Here is a 22307-nt window from a genome sequence, read left to right on the forward strand (position 1 = left end):
AAAAAAGGACGGCTCCTTCCGTCCTGTTCTGGACCTAAAACTGCTCAACAAGCATGTGAACGCCAGGCGGTTCCGGATGGAATCCCTCCGCTCAGTCATTGCCTCAATGTCTCAAGGAGATTTCCTAGCATCAATAGACATCAAAGATGCTTATCTCCACGTGCCGATTGCTACAGAGCACCAACGCTTTCTACGCTTCGTGATAGGAGACGACCATCTTCAGTTCGTAGCTCTGCCATTTGGTCTGGCGACAGCCCCTCGGGTGTTCACCAAGATCATGGCGGCAGTGGTAGCAGTCTTGCACTCTCACGGACACTCTGTGATCCCTTACTTGGACGATCTACTGGTCAAGGCACCCTCTCAAGAGGCATGCCAACTCAGCCTGAATGTTGCACTGGAGACTCTCCAGGCGTTCGGGTGGATCATCAACTTCCCAAAGTCAAATCTGTCACCGACCCAATCACTAACGTATCTTGGCATGGAGTTTCATACTCTCTCAGCGATAGTGAAGCTTCCGCTGGACAAGCAGCGGTCTCTACAAACTGGGGTGCAGGCTCTCCTTCAAAGTCAGTCGCACTCCTTAAGACGCCTCATGCACTTCCTCGGGAAGATGGTGGCGGCAATAGAGGCGGTTCCGTTTGCGCAGTTTCATCTGCGTCCACTTCAATGGGACATTCTCCGCCAATGGGACGGGAAGTCAACATCCCTGGACAGGAAAGTCTCCCTTTCCCAGACGGCCAAAGACTCTCTGCAGTGGTGGCTTCTTCCCACCTCATTATCACAGGGAAGATCCTTCCTACCACCGTCTTGGGCGGTGGTCACGACAGACGCGAGTCTGTCAGGGTGGGGAGCAGTGTTTCTCCACCACAGGGCTCAGGGTACGTGGACTCAGCAGGAGTCCACCCTTCAGATCAATGTTCTGGAAATCAGAGCAGTGTATCTTGCCCTACTAGCCTTCCAGCAGTGGCTGGAAGGAAGGCAGATCCGAATTCAGTCGGACAACTCCACAGCGGTGGCATACATCAACCACCAAGGGGGGACACGCAGTCGGCAAGCCTTCCAGGAAGTCCGGCGGATTCTGATGTGGGTGGAAGCCACAGCCTCCACCATATCCGCAGTTCACATCCCCGGCGTAGAAAACTGGGAAGCAGACTTCCTCAGTCGCCAGGGCATGGACGCAGGGGAATGGTCCCTTCACCCAGACGTGTTTCAGGAAATCTGTCGCCGCTGGGGGGTGCCGGACGTCGACCTAATGGCGTCACGGCACAACAACAAGGTCCCAACCTTCATGGCACGGTCTCGCGATCAAAGAGCGCTGGCGGCAGACGCCCTAGTGCAAGATTGGTCGCAGTTCCGGCTCCCTTATGTGTTTCCACCTCTGGCACTCTTGCCCAGAGTGCTACGCAAGATCAGATCCGATTGCAGCCGCGTCATACTTGTCGCCCCAGACTGGCCGAGGAGGGCGTGGTATCCGGATCTGTGGCAGCTCACGGTCGGCCAACCATGGGCACTCCCAGACCGACCAGACTTACTGTCCCAAGGGCCGTTTTTCCATCGGAATTCTGCGGCCCTGAACCTGACTGTGTGGCCATTGAGTCCTGGATCCTAGCGTCTTCAGGATTGTCCCAAGGGGTCGTTGCCACCATGAGACAGGCTAGGAAGCCCACGTCCGCTAAGATCTACCACAGAACGTGGAGGATATTCTTATCCTGGTCCTCTGCTCAGGGAGTGTCTCCCTGGCCATTTGCATTGCCTACCTTTCTTTCTTTCCTGCAATCTGGGTTAGAAAAAGGTTTGTCGCTCGGCTCCCTTAAAGGTCAGGTCTCGGCGCTATCCGTCTTTTTTCAGAGGCGTTTGGCACGCCTTCCTAAGGTGCGCACGTTCCTACAGGGGGTTTGCCATATCGTACCCCCGTACAAGCGGCCGTTAGATCCATGGGATCTGAACAGGGTACTAGTTGCCCTCCAGAAGCCGCCCTTCGAGCCTCTGAGGGAGGTTTCACTTCTAGACTATCACAGAAAGTGGCTTTTCTGGTAGCGATCACATCTCTTCGGAGAGTGTCTGAGCTGGCAGCACTATCATCCAAGGCTCCCTTCCTGGTCTTCCACCAGGACAAGGTTGTGCTGCGCCCCATTCAGGAGTTTCTCCCGAAGGTGGTATCCTCTTTTCATCTTAATCAGGATATCTCTTTGCCTTCGTTTTGTCCTCATGCAGTTCATCGGTATGAGAAGGATTTACATTTGTTAGATCTGGTGAGAGCACTCAGAATCTACATTTCCCGCACGGCGCCCTTGCGCCGTTCGGATGCACTCTTTGTCCTTGTCGCTGGTAAGCGCAAAGGGTCGCAGGCTTCTAAGGCCACCCTGGCTCGATGGATCAAAGAACCAATTCTTGAGGCCTACCGTTCTGCTGGGCTTCCGGTTCCATCAGGGCTGAAGGCCCATTCTACCAGAGCCGTGGGTGCGTCCTGGGCATTACGACACCAGGCTACGGCTCAACAGGTGTGCCAGGCAGCTACCTGGTCGAGTCTGCACACTTTCACCAAACATTATCAGGTGCATACCTATGCTTCGGCGGACGCCAGCCTAGGTAGAAGAGTCCTGCAAGCGGCAGTTGCCTCCCCGTAGGGGAGGGCTGTCTTGCAGCTCTAACATGAGGTATTTCTTTACCCACCCAGGGACAGCTTTTGGACGTCCCAATCGTCTGGGTCTCCCAATAGAGCGCCGAAGAAGAAGGGAATTTTGTTACTTACCGTAAATTCCTTTTCTTCTAGCTCTTATTGGGAGACCCAGCACCCGCCCTGTTGTCCTTCGGGATTTTTCGTTTGTTTGCGGGTACACATGTTGTTCATGTTGAACGGTTTTCAGTTCTCCGATGTTACTCGGAGAGAATTTGTTTAAACCAGTTATTGGCTTTCCTCCTTCTTGCTTTTGCACTAAAACTGGTGAGCCAGTGATCCCACTGGGGGTGTATAGCCAGAAGGGGAGGGGCCTTACACTTTTTAGTGTAATTGCTTTGTGTGGCCTCCGGAGGCAGTGCTATACACCCAATCGTCTGGGTCTCCCAATAAGAGCTAGAAGAAAAGGAATTTACGGTAAGTAACAAAATTCCCTTCTTCTCAGACGGCCAAGGACTCTCTGCAATGGTGGCTTCTTCCCACCTCATTATCACAGGGAAGATCATTCCTGCCCCCATCCTGGGCAGTGGTCACGACAGACGCGAGTCTGTCAGGGTGGGGAGCAGTTTTTCTCCACCACAGGGCTCAAGGGACGTGGACTCAGCAGGAGTCCACCCTTCAGATCAATGTTCTGGAAATCAGGGCAGTGTATCTTGCCCTATTAGCCTTCCAGCAGTGGCTGGAAGGAAAGCAGATCCGAATTCAGTCGGACAACTCCACAGCGGTGGCATACATCAACCACCAAGGAGGGACACGCAGTCGGCAAGCCTTCCAGGAAGTCAGGCGGATTCTGATGTGGGTGGAGGAAAGAGCATCCACCATATCAGCAGTTCACATCCCGGGCGTAGAAAACTGGGAAGCAGACTTCCTCAGTCGCCAGGGCATGGACGCAGGGGAATGGTCCCTTCACCCGGACGTGTTTCAGGAAATCTGCCGCCGCTGGGGGGTGCCGGACGTCGACCTAATGGCGTCTCGGCACAACAACAAGGTCCCGACCTTCATAGCGCGGTCTCGCGATCAAAGAGCTCTGGCGGCAGACGCCTTAGTGCAAGATTGGTCGCAGTTCCGGCTCCCTTATGTGTTTCCACCTCTGGCACTCTTGCCCAGAGTGTTACGCAAGATCAGATCCGATTGCGGCCGCGTCATACTCGTCGCCCCAGACTGGCCGAGGAGGTCGTGGTACCCGGATCTGTGGCATCTCACGGTCGGCCAACCGTGGGCACTTCCAGACCGTCCAGACTTACTGTCCCAAGGGCCTTTTTTCCATCGGAATTCTGCGGCCCTGAACCTGACTGTGTGGCCATTGAGTCCTGGATCCTAGCGTCTTCAGGATTATCCCAAGGGGTCGTGGCCACCATGAGACAGGCTAGGAAGTCCACTTCTGCTAAGATTTACCACAGAACGTGGAAGTTTTTCTTATCCTGGTGCTCTGCACAAGGAGTATCCCCCTGGCCATTCGCGTTACCTGTCTTTCTTTCCTTCCTGCAATCTGGGTTGGAAAAGGGCTTGTCGCTCGGCTCCCTTAAAGGGCAAGTCTCGGCACTATCCGTGTTTTTTCAGAAGCGTCTAGCACGACTTTCTCAGGTGCGCACGTTCCTGCAGGGGGTTTGTCATATCGTACCTCCGTACAGGCGGCCGTTAGATCCGTGGGATCTAAACAAGGTCCTTGTTGCTCTCCAGAAGCCGCCCTTCGAGCCTCTGAGGGATGTGTCACTTTCTCGACTCTCACAGAAAGTGGCCTTTCTGGTAGCGGTCACGTCTCTTCGGAGAGTGTCTGAACTAGCAGCGCTGTCATCCAAAGCTCCTTTCCTGGTGTTCCACCAGGACAAGGTAGTGCTGCGCCCCATTCAGGAGTTTCTCCCTAAGGTGGTATCCTCTTTTCATCTTAATCAGGATATCTCCTTGCCTTCCTTTTATCCGCATGCAGTTCATCGGTATGAAAAGGATTTACATTTGTTGGATCTGGTGAGAGCACTCAGAATCTACATTTCCCGCACGGCGCCCCTGCGCCGCTCGGATGCACTCTTTGTCCTTGTCGCTGGTAAGCGCAAAGGGTCGCAGGCTTCCAAAGCCACCCTGGCTCGATGGATCAAAGAACCAATTCTTGAAGCCTACCGTTCTGCGGGGCTTCCGGTTCCATCAGGGCTGAAGGCCCATTCTACCAGAGCCGTGGGTGCGTCCTGGGCATTACGACACCAGGCTACGGCTCAACAGGTGTGCCAGGCAGCTACCTGGTCGAGTCTGCACACTCTCACCAAACATTATCAGGTGCATACCTATGCTTCGGCGGACGCCAGCCTAGGTAGAAGAGTCCTGCAGGCGGCAGTTGCCTCCCCGTAGGGGAGGGCTGTCTTTGCAGCTCTAACATGAGGTATTTCTTTACCCACCCAGGGACAGCTTTTGGACGTCCCAATCGTCTGGGTCTCCCAATGGAGCGCCGAAGAAGGGAATTTTGTTACTTACCGTAAATTCCTTTTCTTCTAGCTCCTATTGGGAGACCCAGCACCCGCCCTGTTGTCCTTCGGGATTTTTGGTTGTTTTTCGGGTACACATGTTGTTCATGTTGAATGGTTTTCAGTTCTCCGATGTTACTTCGGAGTGAATTTGTTTAAACCAGTTATTGGCTTTCCTCCTTCTTGCTTTTGCACTAAAACTGGTGAGCCAGTGATCCCACTGGGGGTGTATAGCCATAAGGGGAGGGGCCTTACACTTTTTAGTGTAATGCTTTGTGTGGCCTCCGGAGGCAGTACTATACACCCAATCGTCTGGGTCTCCCAATAGGAGCTAGAAGAAAAGGAATTTACGGTAAGTAACAAAATTCCCTTCTTCTCCACCACAGGGCTCAGGGTACGTGGACTCAGCAAGAGTCCTCGCTTCAGATCAATGTTCTGAAGATCAGGGCAGTGTATCTTGCCCTAAAAAGTGTTCCAGCAGTGGCTGGAAGGCAAGCAGATCCGAATTCAGTCGGACAACTCCACAGTGGTGGCTTACATCAACCACCAAGGCGGAACACGCAGTCGGCAAGCCTTCCAGGAAGTCCGGCGGATTTTGATGTGGGTGGAAGCCACGGCCTCCACCATCTCCGCAGTTCACATCCCGGGCGTCGAAAACTGGGAAGCAGACTTTCTCAGTCGCCAGGGCATGGACGCAGGGGAATGGTCTCTTCACCCGGGCGTGTTTCAGGAGATCTGTTGCCGCTGAGGGAGGCCGGACGTCGACCTAATGGCGTCCCGGCACAACAACAAGGTCATGGCATTCATGGCACGCTCTCACGATCACAGAGCTATGGCGGCAGACGCCTTAGTTCGGAATTGGTCGCAGTTTCAACTCCCTTATGTGTTTCCTCCGCTGGCACTGTTGCCCAGAGTGTTACGCACGATCAGGGCCGACTGCCGCCGCGCCATCCTCGTCACTCCAGACTGGCCGAGGAGGTCGTGGTACCCGGATCTGTGGCATCTCACGGTAGGCCAAACGTGGGCACTACCAGTCCGACCAGACTTGCTGTCTCAAGGGCCGTTTTTCCATCTGAATTCTGCGGCCCTCAACCTGACACTGTGGCCATTGAGTCCTAGATCTAGCGTCTTCAGGATTATCTCAAGAGGTCATTGCCACTATGAGACAGGTTAGGAAACCAACGTCCGCCAAGATCTACCACAGGACGTGGAAAAATTTCCTGTCGTGGTGCTCTGCTCGGGGTTTTTCTCCCTGGCCTTTTGCCTTGCCCATTTTTCTGTCCTTCCTTCAATCTGGACTGGAAAAGGGTTTGTCGCTCGGCTCCATTAAGGGACAAGTCTCAGCGCTCTCTGTGTTTTTTCCAGTAGCGCCTAGCCAGACTTCCACAGGTATGCACGTTCCTGCAGGGGGTTGTCACATCGTTCATCCTTACAAGCGGCCGTTAGAACCCTGGGATCTGAACGGGGTGCTGATGGTTCTTCAGAAACCACCATTCGATCCAATAAGGGATATTTCTTTCTCACGCCTTTCGCAGAAAGTGATTTTCCTAGTAGCAGTCACTTCACTTCGGAGAGTGTCTGAGCTAGCAATGTTGTCGTGCAAAGCCCCTTTCCTGGTGTTCACCAGGACAAGGTGGTTCTGCGTCCGGTTCTGAAATTTCTCCCAAGGGTGGTACCCCCCTTTCATCTCAATCAGGATATCTCCTTACCCTCTTTTTGTCATCATCCAGTTAACCAATGTGAAAAGGATTTGCACTGGTTAGATCTGGTGAGAGCACTCAGGCTCTACATTTCTCGTACGGCGCCCCTGCGCCGCTCGGATGCACTCTTTGTCCTTGTCGCTGGCCAGCGTAAAGGGTCACAGGCTTCCAAATCATCCCTGGCCCGGTGGATCAAGGAACCAATTCTCGAAGCTTACCGGGCTGCCGGTTCCCTCAGGGCTCTAGGCCCATTCTACCAGAGCCGGGGGCGCGTCCTGGGCTTTGAGGCACCAGGCTACGGGTCAGCAGGTGTGTCAGGCGGCTACCTGGTCGAGCCTGCACACTTTCACGAAACACTATCAGGTGCATACCTATGCTTCGGCGGATGCCAGCCTAGGTAGACGAGTCCTTCAGGCGGCGGTTGCCCACCTGTAGGAAGAGGCCGTTTTACGGCTCTATTACGAGGTATTATTTTACCCACCCAGGGATTGCTTTTGGACATCCCAATTGTCTGGGTCTCCCAATAGAGCGACAAAGAAGGGAATTTTGTTTACTTACCGTAAATTCCTTTTCTTCTAGCTCTAATTGGGAGACCCAGCACCCGCCCCTGTTTTTTTGTGTACACATGTTGTTCATGTTGTTTGGTTTCAGTTCTCCGATATTCCTTCGGATTGAATCTACTTTACACCAGTTTATAATCTTTTCCTCCTTCTTGCTTTTGCACCAAAACTGAGGAGCCCGTGGGAGCACGGGGGGTGTATAGGCAGAAGGGGAGGGGCTTAACACTTTTAAGTGTAATACTTTGTGCGGCCTCCGGAGGCATAGCCTATACACCCAATTGTCTGGGTCTCCCAATTAGAGCTAGAAGAAAAGGAATTTACGGTAAGTAAACAAAATTCCCTTCTTCGTTGACAGATTGCCCAAATGTAAGCCTGCCCGGCGATCAGCAGACGACGTGCTTGTTTGTCTTTGATCTGTACATTATTGCTGGCAGCAGATCTCATGTTCACCAGCAGATGTTTTGCCAATGATGCTGATGATTGTGCCCGCAGCAAAGAGGAGAGGAACGTTTTGTCTTTTTAATGAATAACGAACGTTTGATCATCGCCCCGGCTATTCTTATAAATTAATTCCACAGATCCTCTGTAAAGAGGTGTTCATAGGGCGGCTTATTCACAGTGGTGCGTCCCGATGATAAGGTGTTACAATGCCCCAAAGTGCCCCCTTCAAGTAAAAACTACCCTGGAAAAAAATAGTGCAGGCAGAGCAGGCAATCCATCACTCATGGGCGCAGTCACCTCCCAAGTTTAAAGACTGGGAGAGGTACATGTATTGCAGCAAATAGAGTAATTGAATTGTGGTCTGATGAAGCCCCTTAAGGGTGCTTTACACGCTGCAACATCACTAGCGATCTCGCTAGGGATGTGACACGCCAGATCGCAGATGCGATCTGCCGAGATCGCACCTCTGACCGGTGCTATAAAACCGACCTATGTGCGATCTGGCAGGGTACATCGCTAACGAGATCGCTAGCGATGTCGCAGCGTGTAAAGCACCCTTTAGTGTTCTCATCCCTCCCATACAATACCTCTTTCATGGCCCCTGCACAGTATGATGCCCCCACAACGACCCTATATAAAATGACAGCCCCCACTTTCTCACAGTCTCTATTAAAACAACCTTATTCTCGCCTAATTCCCATCCACAGCAGCCTGCGGCTTACAAGATAGAAGACTGTGGTAATGGTGGGGCAGGGAGCCTGGGCTCTATCACAGAATCATGTTGGTGTCATATTAGGTTAGGTGAAATTATTGCTTGATGGAGATCCGGCCAAGAAGATATTTAATGCAAGCAATGTCATTGGTACTAGCCATGAAAGAATAGGAATATTGCCCAAAGTGTCTACTCTCTCAGACAAGCCTTTTTTAGGATTTCTTCAGGGCATCACTTGGTATAACATTTGTATATTGACCAAGACATTTCTTGTCTTTCAGCGCAGAAGGCAGGTGTTAGAGGAGTCCCAGCGCCTTACAGAAATGCTGAACAGGTAACGAGATGTAAAGGTGCTGAGCGAGTGACGTCCATGGACACTCAATTCAAGCAGCAACTATCACTCCTGACCCCTCCATACACATGGATGCTCGTTTAGCCACCGACAGCTAACCCTCCATAAATATGGATGCTCATTTTACGACTATCTCTCCCCCCATATACATGGCTGCTCATTTTATGACTGCTATCTCTTCCCCCCCCCCCCCCCATATACATGAATGCTCATTTTAGGACGGCTGTGTCCCCCCCCCCCCCCATATGCATGGATGCTCATTTTACGACTACTGTCTCTCCCCCATATTGCATGGATCCTCATTTGATTTTACGACAGCTGTCTCTTCCCCCATATGCATGGATGCTCATTTTAGGACGGCTGTCTCTTCCCCCATATGCATGGATGCTCATTTTAGGACGGCTGTCTCTTCCCCCATATGCATGGATGCTCATTTTAGGACGGCTGTCTCTTCCCCCATATGCATGGATGCTCATTTTAGGACGGCTGTCTCTTCCCCCATATGCATGGATGCTCATTTTAGGACGGCTGTCTCTTCCCCCATATGCATGGATGCTCATTTTAGGACGGCTGTCTCTTCCCCCCATATGCATGGATGCTCATTTTAGGACGGCTGTCTCTTCCCCCATATGCATGGATGCTCATTTTAGGACGGCTGTCACTTCCCCCATATGCATGGATGCTCATTTTAGGACGGCTGTCTCTTCCCCCATATGCATGGATGCTCATTTTAGGACGGCTGTCTCTTCCCCCATATGCATGGATGCTCATTTTAGGACGGCTGTCACTTCCCCCATATGCATGGATGCTCATTTTAGGACGGCTGTCTCTTCCCCCCATATGCATGGATGCTCATTTTAGGACGGCTGTCTCTTCCCCCATATGCATGGACGCTCATTTTAGGACGGCTGTCTCTTCCCCCATATGCATGGACGCTCATTTTAGGACGGCTGTCTCTTCCCCCATATGCATGGACGCTCATTTTAGGACGGCTGTCTCTTCCCCCATATGCATGGACGCTCATTTTAGGACGGCTGTCTCTTCCCCCATATGCATGGATGCTCATTTTAGGACGGCTGTCTCTTCCCCCATATGCATGGATGCTCATTTTAGGACGGCTGTCACTTCCCCCATATGCATGGATGCTCATTTTAGGACGGCTGTCACTTCCCCCATATGCATGGATGCTCATTTTAGGACGGCTGTCTCTTCCCCCCATATGCATGGATGCTCATTTTAGGACGTCTGTCACTTCCCCCATATGCATGGATGCTCATTTTAGGACGGCTGTCTCTTCCCCCATATGCATGGATGCTCATTTTAGGACGGCTGTCTCTTCCCCCATATGCATGGATGCTCATTTTAGGACGGCTGTCTCTTCCCCCATATGCATGGATGCTCATTTTAGGACGGCTGTCTCTTCCCCCATATGCATGGATGCTCATTTTAGGACGGCTGTCACTTCCCCCATATGCATGGATGCTCATTTTAGGACGGCTGTCTCTTCCCCCCATATGCATGGATGCTCATTTTAGGACGGCTGTCTCTTCCTCCATATGCATGGACGCTCATTTTAGGACGGCTGTCTCTTCCCCCATATGCATGGATGCTCATTTTAGGACGGCTGTCTCTTCCCCCATATGCATGGACGCTCATTTTAGGACGGCTGTCTCTTCCCCCATATGCATGGATGCTCATTTTAGGACGGCTGTCTCTTCCCCCATATGCATGGATGCTCATTTTAGGACGGCTGTCTCTTCCCCCATATGCATGGATGCTCATTTTAGGACGGCTGTCACTTCCCCCATATGCATGGATGCTCATTTTAGGACGGCTGTCACTTCCCCCATATGCATGGATGCTCATTTTAGGACGGCTGTCTCTTCCCCCATATGCATGGATGCTCATTTTAGGACGTCTGTCACTTCCCCCATATGCATGGATGCTCATTTTAGGACGGCTGTCTCTTCCCCCATATGCATGGATGCTCATTTTAGGACGGCTGTCTCTTCCCCCATATGCATGGATGCTCATTTTAGGACGGCTGTCTCTTCCCCCATATGCATGGATGCTCATTTTAGGACGGCTGTCTCTCCCATGCATATGGGGGGAGAGACAGCTGTCCTAAAATGAGCATCCATGTATATGGGGGATGCTTGTTTTAGGATGGCTATCTCTCCCCCCCACATATGCATGGATGCTCGTTTTAGGATGATGGCTGTCTTCCCCCCCCCCCCTTCCTCCCCCCCCCCCCCATATACATGAATGCTTATTTTACGACGGCTTTCTCTCCACGCATATACATGGATGCTTGTTTAGCTAATCGCAATCTCTCCAATACACATGGACGCACATCCGGCCAGCACCTTTCTATCCCTACTCCCCCATACACATGGATGCTCGGCTTGATTCATGAGTTCTCAGTGGGGCTTCCTTTTACAGCCAAGTGAATGAATTAGAAGACGCAGATAATGAAAATTTAGAGCCAGTCTGTGCGGAGGAAGATGATGAGGATGATGTGTCCTCACACAAGCTCTGGGTTGACAGATACACGCCAGGTCATTACACTGAGCTGCTGAGTGATGATGTAAGTGTTAAGTCACCGCTTTATATATACATGAAGAAAAATCTTTCCTGCGTCCCAATCATTGATTTCCCCCTCTCTTAACACATTCAGTATACGAATCGCTGCCTTTTGAAGTGGTTAAAGTTATGGGACACTGTAGTGTTTGGTAAAGAAAAGACTGTGAAAAGGCCGAAGGTCCTCCCAGATCAGAGAGCGAACAACAAGTTCCAGAAGGAGTCGGCCGGAAAGTGGAAGAGTAAAGCTCAGATCACAGAAGAGATTCTGGAGGCAGAACTAGATCAGCACAATAGACCCAAGAACAAGGTAACTAATGTTGTGAGGGTATAGGCCTGCTGGGGCTATAGGCCGTTTGTCCAGATGTAATAAGATTATCTGTGTGTGTGTAAATCAAAGCATGGATGTCATTGCATAATTATCTGTATGTCTGAATGACACTCGCATAGACTTTTAAGATGTGTGATCAGGAATGTGTTAACTAGACAATCAAGGCAAAATGAACAAAGAGGTATTTAGAATATACTGAGAGAATCTGAAATCAATTAGTTCTCACCATGTGAAATGTGGGATGTGAGATGTGGGAAGTTGACTCCTCCTTCTTGCTCAGCAACGTGTTAATAAATAAGTATTCAGTAGCTGATTCAAACTGGTATTAGGAAGCCGGAAACAGGCTGATGATGTACTATATGGACATTGCTGGTTATCTTTGACCAATCAGGGACAATGTTGAACTGAATAACTGTGTGTATTTTATAGTATACGGATCAGAAGACTATTGAGCTTCTCCCGAATAGAGACACGTTTGTGTGGTTATTGTTCCTCATACATCTGCACAGATCGATTTGAACTCTGTCTCTGTGACCCTGAAAAACCCAATTTCTTCGGCGCTCCATTGGGAGACCCAGACGATTGACGATTGGGTGTATAGCTACTGCCTCCGGAGGCCACACAAAGCAATACACTAAAAAGTGTAAGGCCCCTCCCCTTCTGGCTATACACCCCCAGTGGGATCACTGGCTCACCAGTTTTCTGCTTTGTGCGAAGGAGGTCAGACATCCACGCATAGCTCCACTGTTTAGTCAGCAGCAGCTGCTGACTATGTCGGATGGAAGAAAAGTGGGCCCATATGGGGTCCCCAGCATGCTCCCTTCTCACCCCACTTGCGGTTTGTAAGGTTGAGGTACCCATTGCGGGTACGGAGGCTGGAGCCCACATGCTGTTTTCCTTCCCCATCCCCCCTCAGGGCTCTGGGCGAAGTGGGATCTTACCGGTCTCCAGGCACTGAGACCGGGCTCCATCCACAGACCCAGGGAACCTGCTGGATATGGAGCTGAGTATCGTCAGGGACAGGCCCTGCTACATTAAGGTACTCTGTGTCCCCGGGCAAGCGCGCACACACACACCAGCATTGCTGGGAGTGTTAGTGCGCCGGGGGCAACAGCGTGGAGCGCTCGTGCTATTATTCACTACAGCTTTGCTGAGTGACTTTATGTATTGGGAACTGCCGCGCCGGCCGCTGCTGGGTGTTTTTGACATTGTGGCGCGGCTGGGACTTGTGGTGCGCCGGGGACTTCCGCGCTGGCCGTGCACATGGACGGCCGCGCTTATTACTCGAGTCCCCGGCTTTGCGGCCTAGTTTTCGTTTCGTTCCCGCCTCCAGCCCTGCCAGTCAGGGGAGAGGCGGGACGCTGTACAGACAGTCAGCACCGAGGGCTGGAGTCTGCTTTGCATTCTCCAGCCCCCTTCACTGGACACAGTGGGACGCCAGTTTCCCGCTCTTGTCTGGGGCACGCCCACGGCCCGCCCCTCGTCACACGAGCTGGAGAAGGACGCCGGCAGCCATTCCTGCACGCAGTCCGAGCTGGGGAACGGAGACATGCTCTGGGCAACAACACAGGGCTCTGGCGACCACACACCCGCGTTATAGGCGGGCGGTAAGCAGCACCTGAAGTGCTGACCCCACTAAATACCGAAGTGTCCATTTGTTTTTTATGCTTGTATGCTATACACTGCACTGTAGGTCGCTATCTTTGGCTATATGCCCTCCTAGATGGCGAGATAACAGCAGCAAAAACGCAAGGGTGCTAAGGCACAGGTTTTCTAGGCTGCTTGTATTGCATGGCTGAAGTGTTCATTTGTACTTATGCTTGTATGCTATACATTGCACTGTACGGTCGCTACTCTTGGCTATATTCTCCTAGAGGGCTGGACAACAGCAGCAAAAAAGCATGGGTGCCAAGGCACAGGCTTTATAGGCTGCTTGTACTGCATGTGCTGAAGTGTTCATTTGTATATATGCTTGTATGCTATACATTGCACTGTACGGTCGCTACTCTGGGCTATATTCTCCTAGATGGCTGGACAACAGCAGCAAAAAAGCATGGGCGCCAAGGCACAGGCTTTATAGGCTGCTTGTACTGCATGTGCTGAAGTGTTCATTTGTATATATGCTTGTATGCTATACATTGCACTGTACGGTCGCTACTCTGGGCTATATTCTCCTAGATGGCTGGACAACAGCAGCAAAAAAGCAAGGGTGCCAAGGCACAGGCTTTCTATGCTGCTTCTATTGCATGTGCTGAAGTGTTTATGCTTGTATGCTATACATTGCATAGATGACTAGAATACAGCAGCAAAAAAGCAACACAGGCTTTCTATGCTGCTTTTCCTGCATGTGATACTGTTCCACCGGCAGGTTCCACTGACCCCCATTGTGTGCAATGCTCCCCTGTAGCACTTGGTCAGCCGGGGTCTCTACTAGAGGTGGCCAAAGGAACCACCTGCGAACCCTGTCCAGGGACAGGGACGGAGATTGTCATGGGATGGAGACTTTGCAGTCCAGACAGGCCATGGGCAATCTTGATTAATGCTCCCTGGCCACCCTCATTTGGAACGCACTCAGTGCTCCGGGGGGGTCCCAGGCATTCCAGGGTGAAGGTTCTGACACGGACGGCAGTCCCAGACAGCCTAAGCTAGCTCGCTGGGTGCGGCACTCGGCTTCATCACTGGTCAAGGTCCCAGCTGGACGACTCTCTGTATGATGAGGCAGACGTAGCTGATCAGGGCTTTGGTCCTGACACCGCTCTCAATCCGGATACACCGGATGGTGACGCCATAGTGAATGATCTTATAGCGTCCATCAATGGAATGTTGCATATTTCTCCCTCAGCTCCCCCAGTGGAGGAGTCAGCTTCACAGCAGGAGAAATCCTTTCTCAGTACTCATGCATAGATTGAGTACTTTTTCTGGCCACGCTGACTTCAGAGACGCAGTTCAGAAACACCACGCTTACCAGATAAACGTTTTCTCCAAACGTATTAAGGATGCACGTTATCCCTTTACCCTGACGTGGTAAAGCACTGGACCCAGGGTCCAAAGGTGGATCCCCCAATCTCCAGGCTTGCGGCTAGATCCATAGTTGCAGTGAAGATGGGAATTCACTTAAAGATGCCATTGACAGACAGATAGACCTCTGGTTGAAATCTGTCTGTGTAGCTATCAGCGTGTCGGTTGCTCCGGCATTCGCAGCCGTATGGGCACTCTAACCTATTTCAGCTGGTCTTGCGCAGCTGCTCTTGAGCGCATGTACATCTGTGCCGCAGGTGGTGTCCTTAACCTCGCAATGTCTGCATTGCGACTTACCCTAGTAATGCTGTCCTGGGGGGACAGTCGAGGTTGGTCCTTCCCAGGCTCGGGCAAGTCCCAATGGTCCTCGTCTAAAAGGGCTCAAAAGGCTCAGAGGGGCTCAGATTCCGGCCGGGCTCATTCACGCCCAAGGAAGGCAGCAAGAGGAACCGCTACCAAGGCGATCTCCTCATGTATTTCAGCTCTCTCTCTCCGCATCCGCGGTTGGTGGCAGAATCTCCCGCTTCTGGGTACATTTAGCTGCCACAGGTCACAGACCGGTGGGTGAGAGACATTGTGTCTCACGTGTACAGGATAGAGCTCTGTTCTCGTCCTCCGGCTCGACTCTTCAGAACTCCCCCCCCCCCCCCCCCCCACCGAGCCGATGCTCTTCTGCAGGCAGAAGGAGTGGTAATCCCTGTTCCTCTTCAGGAACAAGACACGGTTTTTTCCTCCAATCTTATTGGGGTGCCAAAAAAGGGTGGCTTTTTCCGTTCCTTTCTGGACCTAAAACTGCTCACCAAGCACGTGAAGGCCAGGCGGTTCCGGATGTAACCCTCCGCTCCGTCATTGCCTCAATGTCTCAAGGAGATTTCCTAGCATCAATAGACATCAGGATGCTTATCTCCACGTGCCGATTGCTCCAGAGCACCAGCGTTTGCTACGTTTCGTTATTGAAGACGAGCATCTTCAGTGCGTACCACTGCCCTTCGGTCTGGCGACAGCCCTACGGGTTTTCACCAAGTTCAGGGCAGCAGTGGGAGCAGTCCTGCACTCTCAGGGTCACTCTGTGATCCTTACTGGACGATCCACTTGTCAAGGCACCCTCTCAAGAGGCATGCCGACACAGCCTGAACGTGGCGCTGGAGACTCTCCAGAGTTTCGGGTGGATCATCAACTTTTCAAGGTTACATCGGGCACCGACCCAATCGCTGACATATCCGGGCATGGAGTTTCACACTCCCTCAGCGATAGTGAAGCTTCCGCTGGACAAGCAGCGTTCACTACAGTCGGGGGTGCAGTCTCTCCTTCAAGGCCAGTCACACCCCTTAAGACGCCTCATGCAGAGGCAGTCACTTTCGCGCAGTTTCATCTGCGTCCACTTCAATGGGACATGCTTTGCCAATGGGTTGGGGAGCCGACGTCCCTAGAAAGGAACGTTTCCCTTCTCAGACGGTCAAGGACTCTCTTCAGAGGAGTCCATCCTTCAGATCAATGTTCTGGAAATCTGGGCAGTGCATCTTGCCCTGCAAGCCTTCCAGCAGTGGCTGGAAGGAAAACAGATCCGAATTCAGTCGGACAATTCCACAGCGGTGGCAGACATCGCCCACCAAGGCGGAACACGCATCGCCAAGCCTACCAGGCAATCCGGCGGATTCTGATGTGGGTGGGGGACAGAGCATCCACCATATCCGCAGTTCACATCCCGGGCGTAGAAAATTGGGAAGCAGACTTCCTCAGTCGCCTGGGCATGGACGCAGGGGAATGGCCTCTGCACCCAGTATGGTGTCAGGAAATCTGTAGCCGCTGGGAGATGCCGGGCGTCGACCTAATGGCGTCTCGGCACAACAACAAGGTCCCGATTTTCATGGCGCGGTCTCACGAGCAAAGAGCTCTGGCGGCAGGCGCCCTAGTTCAGGTTTGGTCGCAGTTCCAGCTACCCTATGTGTTTTCTACTCTGGCACTGTTGCCCAGAGTGCTACGCAAGCTCAGCTCCGCTTGCCGCCGCGCCATCCTCGTCGTCCCAGACTGACCGAGGAGATCGTGGTCCCGGATCTGTGGCATCTCACGGTCGCCCAACCGTGGGCACTCTCAGACCGGCCAGACTTACTGTCCCAAGGGCCGTTCTTTCCACTGAATTCTACGGCCCTGATCCGGCCTGTGCGGCCATCGAGTCCGAGATCCTAGCGTCTTCAGGATTATCTCAAGACGTCATTGTCACCATGAGACGGGCTAGGAAGCCGACGTCTGCCAAAATCTACCACAAGACGTGGAAGTTATTCTTATCTTGGTGCTCTGCTTAGGGAGTGTCTCCCTGGCCATTTGCATTGTCTCCTTTTTCCCCCCTTCCTGCATCTGGATTGGGAAAAGGTTTGTCGCTCGGCTCCCTTAAAGGACAAGTCGCAGCGCTGTCGGTATTCTTTCAGAAGCGCCTAGTACGACTTCCTCAGGTACGCACGTTCCTGTAGGGGGGTTATCACATTGTCTCTCCGTACAAGAGGCCGTCAGACCCATGGGATCTGCACAGGGTATTAATTGCTCTCTAGGAGCCGCCCTTCGAGCCTCTGAGGGATGTTTTCACTTTCTCGACTTTCACAGAAAGTGGCCTTTCTGGTAGCGGTCACGTCTTTTCGGAGAGTGTCCGAACTAGCAGCGCGGTCATCCAAAGCTCCCTTCCTGGTGTTCACCAAGATAAGGTAGAGCTGCGTCCGATCCCAGAGTTTCTCTCTAAGGTGGTATTCCCTTTTTATCACAATCAGGATATCTCCTTACCTTCCTTTTATCCATTTCATCGATATGTAATGGCTTTGCATTGTTGGATCTGGTGTAGAGCACCCAGAATCTACATTCCCGCACGGCGCTCCTGCGCCGCTCAGATGCACTCTTTGTCCTTGTCACGAGTCAGCGCAAGGGATCGCAGGCTGCAACATCCACCCTGGCTCAATGGATCAAGGAACCAATCCTTGAAGCCTACCGTTCTACTGGGCTTCCGGTTCCATCAGGGCTGAAGGCCCATTCTACCAGAGCCGTGGATGCGTCCTGGGCATTACGGCACCAGGCTACGGCTCAACAGGTGTGCCAGGCAGCTACCTGGTCGAGTCTGCACACTTTCACCAAACATTATCAGGTGCATACCTATGCTTCGGCGGACGCCAGCCTAGGTAGAAGAGTCCTGCAGGCGGCAGTTGCCTCCCCGTAGGGGAAGGCTGTCTTGCAGCTCTAACATGAGGTATTTCTTTACCCACCCAGGGACAGCTTTTGGACGTCCCAATCGTCTGGGTCTCCCAATGGAGCGCCGAAGAAGAAGGGAATTTTGTTACTTACCGTAAATTCCTTTTCTTCTAGCTCCTATTGGGAGACCCAGCACCCGCCCTGTTGTCCTTCGGGATTTTTGGTTGTTTTCGGGTACACATGTTGTTCATGTTAAATGGTTTTCAGTTCTCCGATGTTACTTCGGAGTGAATTTGTTTAAACCAGTTATTGGCTTTCCTCCTTCTTGCTTTTGCACTAAAACTGGTGAGCCAGTGATCCCACTGGGGGTGTATAGCCAGAAGGGGAGGGGCCTTACACTTTTTAGTGTAATGCTTTGTGTGGCCTCCGGAGGCAGTAGCTATACACCCAATCGTCAATCGTCTGGGTCTCCCAATAGGAGCTAGAAGAAAAGGAATTTACGGTAAGTAACAAAATTCCCTTCTTCAGTTTCTCCCTAAATTCCCAACCTTGACAATGTGTAGAGACGATATAAGAGCCGCAGCGTCCTTCAGATCGCATAACCGTGACCAGAGGGTCTGCAGATCGCTGCCAGAAGCTTGAAGCTGCATTGACGTGAAAGAGGCCTTGTTCACACACTGCGGCTGGGCTTTGTTTTTGCATTGATTTTCTGAAATAACTACTCCTGAGTTTTATTACTATTTTAGAAAACGAGGGCAAAAAAAAGCACAATCCGATTCTGTGAAAATGTGCACCCCCTGTTAAAAAAGCTCTTCAAGGATTTTTACATTTTTTTTTGTTGGTTGCCGGCCACTTCTGCAGTCTGAGTGGCTTATTACTAGTGTTGAGCGGTTCCGAACTGTAAAAATCCGGATCCGAGCGGTTTCAGCGTCCGATCTGGGTCCGACCCGGACGCGGGAATCAGGCTGTACGATCCGGATCCGGGGTTTTTCTTTTTCTTTTTTCTTTTCCTCTTCCTTTCTCTTCCTTTCTTTTCTTTTCCTCTTCCTTTCTCTTCTTTTCCTTTTTCCTTTCTCTTCTTTTCCTTTTTCCTTTCTCTTCTTTTCCTTTTTCCTTTCTCTTCTTTTCCTTTTTCCTTTCTCTTCTTTTCCTTTTTCCTTTCTCTTCTTTTCCTTTTTCCTTTCTCTTCTTTTCCTTTTTCCTTTCTCTTCTTTTCCTTTTTCCTTTCTCTTCTTTTCCTTTTTCCTTTTCTCTTCTTTTCCTTTTTCCTTTCTCTTCTTTCTTTTTCGCTCCTAATTGGGAGACCCAGACAATTGGGTGTATAGCTACTGCCTCCGGAGGCCGCACAAAGTACTACACTTAAAAGTGTAAGGCCCCTCCCCTTCTGGCTATACACCCCCCCGTGGGAGCACGGGTCCTTCAGTTTTTTGCTTTGTGCGAAGGAGGTCAGACACGCACGCATAGCTCCACTGTTTAGTCAGCAGCAGCTGCTGACTATGTCGGATGGAAGAAAAGAGGACCCATACAAGGGTCCCCAGCATGCTCCCTTCTCACCCCACTTTTTGTCGGTGGTGCTTGTTAAGGTTGAGGTACCCATTGCGGGTACGGAGGCTGGAGCCCACATGCTGATTCCTTCCCCATCCCCATTAGGGCTCTGGGCGAAGTGGGATTTTACCGGTCTCCAGGCACAGAGACCGTGCTCCATCCGCAGCCCCTGGAGAAGCCGCTGGATATGGAGCTGAGTATCGTCAGGGACATGGCCCTGCTCCGTCAAGGTACTCTGTGTCCCCGTGCATACGCGCGCACACCGCAGCATTGCTGGGTGTGTTAGTGCGCCGGGGACAACAGCGCTGCTGCGCTTGTGCCATTTCCTCACTTCAGCTTAGCTGAGTGGGTAGACTCAGGGAGAACGGTCGCGCCGGCCGCTGGGACTGCGACGCGGCTGGGACTTGTGGTGCGCCGGGGACTTCCGCGCTGGCCGTGCATATATCACGGCCGCGCTTATTACTACAGTCCCCGGCTTTTGCGGCCTAGTTCGTTCGTTCCCGCCTCCGCACCTGCCAGTCAGGAGGAGGGCGGGACGCTGTACAGAGCATCAGCGCTGAGGGCTGGAGTCGTTTTTACATACTCCAGCCCTCACACCAGGCACAGTAGGACGCAGTTTCCCGCTCTTTGTTTGTGGCACGCCCACGGTCCGCCCCTCTTCACAGAACGCCGGCAGCCATTCCTGCCTGCACGCTGAGCTGCAGAGGGGAGACGGGGAGACCCAGACACGGGATTCTACGGCCTCATACCCGCTGTTCAGCGGGCGGTAAGCAGCCCTCAAGGGCTCACCCCCACTTGTGCCGTTTGTATACTGAGTATTTTGTGTTGCAAATACTTTGTACTGTACGGTCGCTGGTGATTCTCGGCTATATACCCTCCTAGATTACAAGGAGGCAACAGCATGTCGTCCGCAAAACGCAAGGGTGCCAAGGCACAGACATTATATGCTGACTGTACCGCATGTGGGGCTGCTCTACCGGCAGGTTCCACTGAACCCCATTGTGTGCAGTGCTCGGCCCCTGTGCAACTTGCACAGCCGGGGCCTCTGCTGGACGTGACCCAGGGTGTACCACCTGTGAATGCTGTCCAGGTGACAGGAACGGAGTTTGCAGCTTTTGCTGACAGATTGTCTATGACCATGTCAAGGATTCTTGAAACATTGCAGTCTAGACCAGTAACTCAGACCATGGACACTGTGGCATCATTGCTCCCTGGTCCCCCTCAGCTGGAACACTTCCAAGCTCCGGGGGTGTCACATGCACCCCAGGGTGACGATTCTGACTCGGACGACAGTCCCAGACAACCTAAGTGGGCTCGTTATGAGGGGCCCTCAACTTCGTCTCACTGGTCAGGGTCCCAGCGGGACGGATCTATGGGTGATGAGGCGGATGTAACTGATCAAGATTCTGATCCTGGGTCCGCCCTCAATCTGGATACACCGGATGGTGACGCCATAGTGAATGATCTTATAGCGTCCATCAATAGGATGTTAGATATTTCTCCGCCAGCTCCTACTCAGGAGGAGGCAGCTTCACAGCAGGAGAAATTCCATTTCAGATATCCCAAGCGTAAATTAAGCACTTTTCTGGACCACGCTGACTTTAGAGATGCAATCCAGAAACACCACGCTTATCCTGAGAAGCGGTTTTCTAAACGGCTTAAAGATACACGCTATCCTTTTCCCCCTGACGTGGTCAAGGGTTGGACCCAGTGTCCCAAGGTGGACCCTCCAATCTCGAGGCTTGCAGCTAGATCCTTAGTTGCAGTAGAAGATGGAGCGGCACTTAAAGATGCCACTGACAGGCAGATGGAGCTCTGGCTGAAATCCATCTATGAAGCTATTGGAGCGTCGTTGGCGCCAGCTTTCGCAGCCGTATGGGCACTCCAAGCTATTTCAGCTGGGCTTATACAGGTCGACTCGGTCACACGTACATCTGCCCCGCAGGTGGCACCATTGACCTCTCAAATGTCTGCATTCGCGTCTTACGCGATTAATGCTGTCCTGGACTCTACGAGCCGTACGGCGGTGGCGTCAGCCAACTCCGTGGTTTTGCGCAGAGCCCTGTGGTTGAGAGAATGGAAAGCAGATTCTGCTTCCAAGAAGTGCTTAACCAGTTTGCCCTTTTCTCGTGACCGATTGTTTGGGGAGCGTTTGGATGAAATCATTAAACACTCCAAGGGTAAGGACTCATCCTTACCTCAACACAGACAAAACAAGCCCCAACAAAGGAGGGGTCAGTCTGGTTTTCGGTCCTTTCGAGGCTCAGGCAGGTCCCAATTCTCCTCGTCCAAGAGGACTCAAAAGGATCAGAGAGGCTCAGATTCTTGGCGGACGCAGTCACGCCCAAAAAAGACAGCAGGAAGAACCGTTACCAAGACTGCTTCCTCATGACTTTCAGCCTCCTCTCTCCGCATCCTCGGTCGGTGGCAGGCTCTCCCGCTTTGGCGGCATTTGGCTGTCACAGGTCAAAGACCGTTGGGTGAGGGACATTCTGTCTCACGGGTACAGGATAGAATTAGTCTCTCGTCCTCCAACTCGTTTCTTCAGAACTTCCCCACCGCCCGACCGAGCCGATGCTCTGCTGCAGGCGGTGACCGCTCTAAAGGCGGAAGGAGTGGTGACTTCCGTTCCTCTTCAGGAACAAGGTCACGGTTTTTACTCCAATCTGTTTGTGGTGCCAAAGAAGGACGGGTCCTTTCGGCCCGTCCTGGATCTAAAGTTGCTCAACAAACATGTAAAAACCAGGAGGTTCCGGATGGAATCTCT

General features: G+C 52.1%; 1 protein-coding gene across 3 annotated transcripts in view; it reads left to right on the forward strand.

The window, feature by feature from the left end:
• CHTF18 (chromosome transmission fidelity factor 18) overlaps nucleotides 1-22307 on the forward strand; it is a 250478-nt gene that overhangs the window by 17655 nt on the left and 210516 nt on the right. For all 3 annotated transcript variants that reach the window (XM_075318322.1, XM_075318323.1, XM_075318324.1), the window contains exons 6-8: nucleotides 8825-8877; nucleotides 11338-11482; nucleotides 11573-11785. In XM_075318322.1, the coding sequence (XP_075174437.1) occupies nucleotides 8825-8877; nucleotides 11338-11482; nucleotides 11573-11785 (411 nt within the window). The remainder of the gene's footprint in view (nucleotides 1-8824; nucleotides 8878-11337; nucleotides 11483-11572; nucleotides 11786-22307) is intronic.

Source organism: Anomaloglossus baeobatrachus, chromosome 7 (genome assembly GCF_048569485.1).
Source record: "Anomaloglossus baeobatrachus isolate aAnoBae1 chromosome 7, aAnoBae1.hap1, whole genome shotgun sequence".
NCBI classification, from domain to species: Eukaryota; Metazoa; Chordata; class Amphibia; order Anura; family Aromobatidae; genus Anomaloglossus; species Anomaloglossus baeobatrachus.